Source organism: Sinocyclocheilus anshuiensis, unplaced genomic scaffold (assembly GCF_001515605.1).
Source record: "Sinocyclocheilus anshuiensis isolate Anshui unplaced genomic scaffold, SAMN03320099.WGS_v1.1 scaffold154, whole genome shotgun sequence".
NCBI lineage: Eukaryota > Metazoa > Chordata > Actinopteri > Cypriniformes > Cyprinidae > Sinocyclocheilus > Sinocyclocheilus anshuiensis.
The window spans coordinates 2,536,518-2,538,285 of record NW_015546101.1 but is presented as its reverse complement, the minus strand read 5'-3'; the positions used below and the strand labels follow the sequence as shown (position 1 = coordinate 2,538,285).

At 36.3% G+C, this 1,768-nt stretch overlaps 1 protein-coding gene and 1 long non-coding RNA gene across 2 annotated transcripts in view; one reads left to right on the top strand and one right to left on the bottom strand.

Annotated features, from left to right (window-relative positions):
* The window catches only part of LOC107700466 (uncharacterized), a 22,698-nt gene that overhangs the window by 6,947 nt on the left and 13,983 nt on the right, over nt 1-1,768 (top strand). The window lies entirely within an intron of this gene.
* LOC107700464 (transmembrane protein 178B-like) overlaps nt 1-1,768 on the bottom strand; it is a 10,171-nt gene that overhangs the window by 4,157 nt on the left and 4,246 nt on the right. The window contains exon 2 of the mRNA XM_016502120.1: nt 448-561. Within this exon, the coding sequence (XP_016357606.1) occupies nt 448-561 (114 nt within the window). The remainder of the gene's footprint in view (nt 1-447; nt 562-1,768) is intronic.

Here is a 1,768-nt window from a genome sequence, read left to right as displayed (position 1 = left end):
GCATATCCTTCAGGTCATTGTGTATGTTGTTACTGTCCTTTTATATTGTATACTGTTTTATGCAGGCTTATGATAGAACCACTCGTTCATGTCATCTTACCTATATGTAATCCTACCATGTTTAGTCATCATCGTACATAAGATCTCTAAGGCAGTGGCTGAAAGTGTGTATGTAAGATGTCTAGTATAAGGAGGGTTACAAAAGTATCATCCATCCATCCTACAAACCGTTTGTCCTCTGTAGGGGGTCACGGGCAAAAGTATCATATTTTACCAAAATATTCCTACAACTAGGAAAGGATCAATTACAGTCTTTAAGTAAAAAGTGTGTTTCATAAATATTGCATCGGAACAAGCACATCACAGACACAATTGTTTATGCAATAATGAACGGCTCAAACCCCAAGGCATGAATTTTGTAAATCTGACACATGTAAAGTGACTCACGCAGGGCATGCCACTCATCTTGTCGGATGGTCTTGGTGATGTTGACAGGAAGGTTTCGAGGCAGGATTGAAGAGGTGTAATGATACTTCACAGAGGTGCATCTCTGAATCAACCCTATTTGAACAAAACAATGAATCAAACATTGTACAGAAGTGTACTCTTTAATGACATTTACAGTGTTCAGCAAAAGCAAATGAGTCTGAGTTCTGAGGAACAGCAGGTCTGTTGTGATCACAAAATGCCACAAGAGGCCCATGCTTGTATTGAATTTAATTAAACGATTTCCTGGAGAGCAATTAGGCACACATGATTAAATGCACAGGGTCATAAATGTCATAACTTACACTTCATGTTGATTTTAATCTCATGTAAAATGAGAGCACCAGTGTTTAAAAATAAGCATTCTTCATTTAAACATTTAATACTGTCTATATATCCCTCAGTATTTAAGAATACTTGAACCGCAGAAACTATCACTAATGTCACTGAAATAGAGCCTATGACTGCAAAAGTACTATTTTTAAAGGGAAGAGTTATGTTTGTTTAGCCAAAAATAAATAAAAAGTAACAAAAAAAAAAAGCCAAACATGCCATGCCATAAGTAAATAAAAACTAACATGCAGCTAGGCCTGTCGCAATAATCAATATATCGACTTATCGCGCAATATATGTACATGACCTAAATCATTTTTGGTGACGCAATATATCGCCCATTATTTTTCCTTAAAAATTAATGTCACCATGTTTTGAACATTCCACTTGCGCCTGTGTCTTTTGCAGCTTCTCGTACATAACGTGCAGTCATGAGGTGCTAGTTCAAATAAAAAAAAAAAATGCTTCAACAAAAAAAGTTTCATCTGCAGATATGGTCTTGTTTAGGGATCTGTGCCTTTGTGCATACGGACATCTGAGTGCTAAGTAGTGATTGTGTTTTTCAGCAATAGTGTGCACCCTTAATTTACAGAGAAAGGAAGGTCAGGGAAAAATCTGTAGATGGAAAAATCTCCATACAAGTTCTTTGTGCATTTTTCTTTCTTTTTTTTTGTACTTGTTACTTTGCACTTTTTGTTAGAAAATGTTTATTTACTATTTATTCAAGTTTAAGGTATCTAATAATTTGATACGGTAACGAATCAATCCACTGAAGGCGAGTGTAGTGAAAAACCCAAGTGCAGTTTATTTACAGTGTGATCCAAACAATAATCCGAGACTTGACATGAACAGACTTGACTTGACGAGGCATGAAACAGACTTGACATGAACAGACTCGACGTGGCATGAACAGACTAGACTCACCGACAGCAGGTTACAACATCAAATA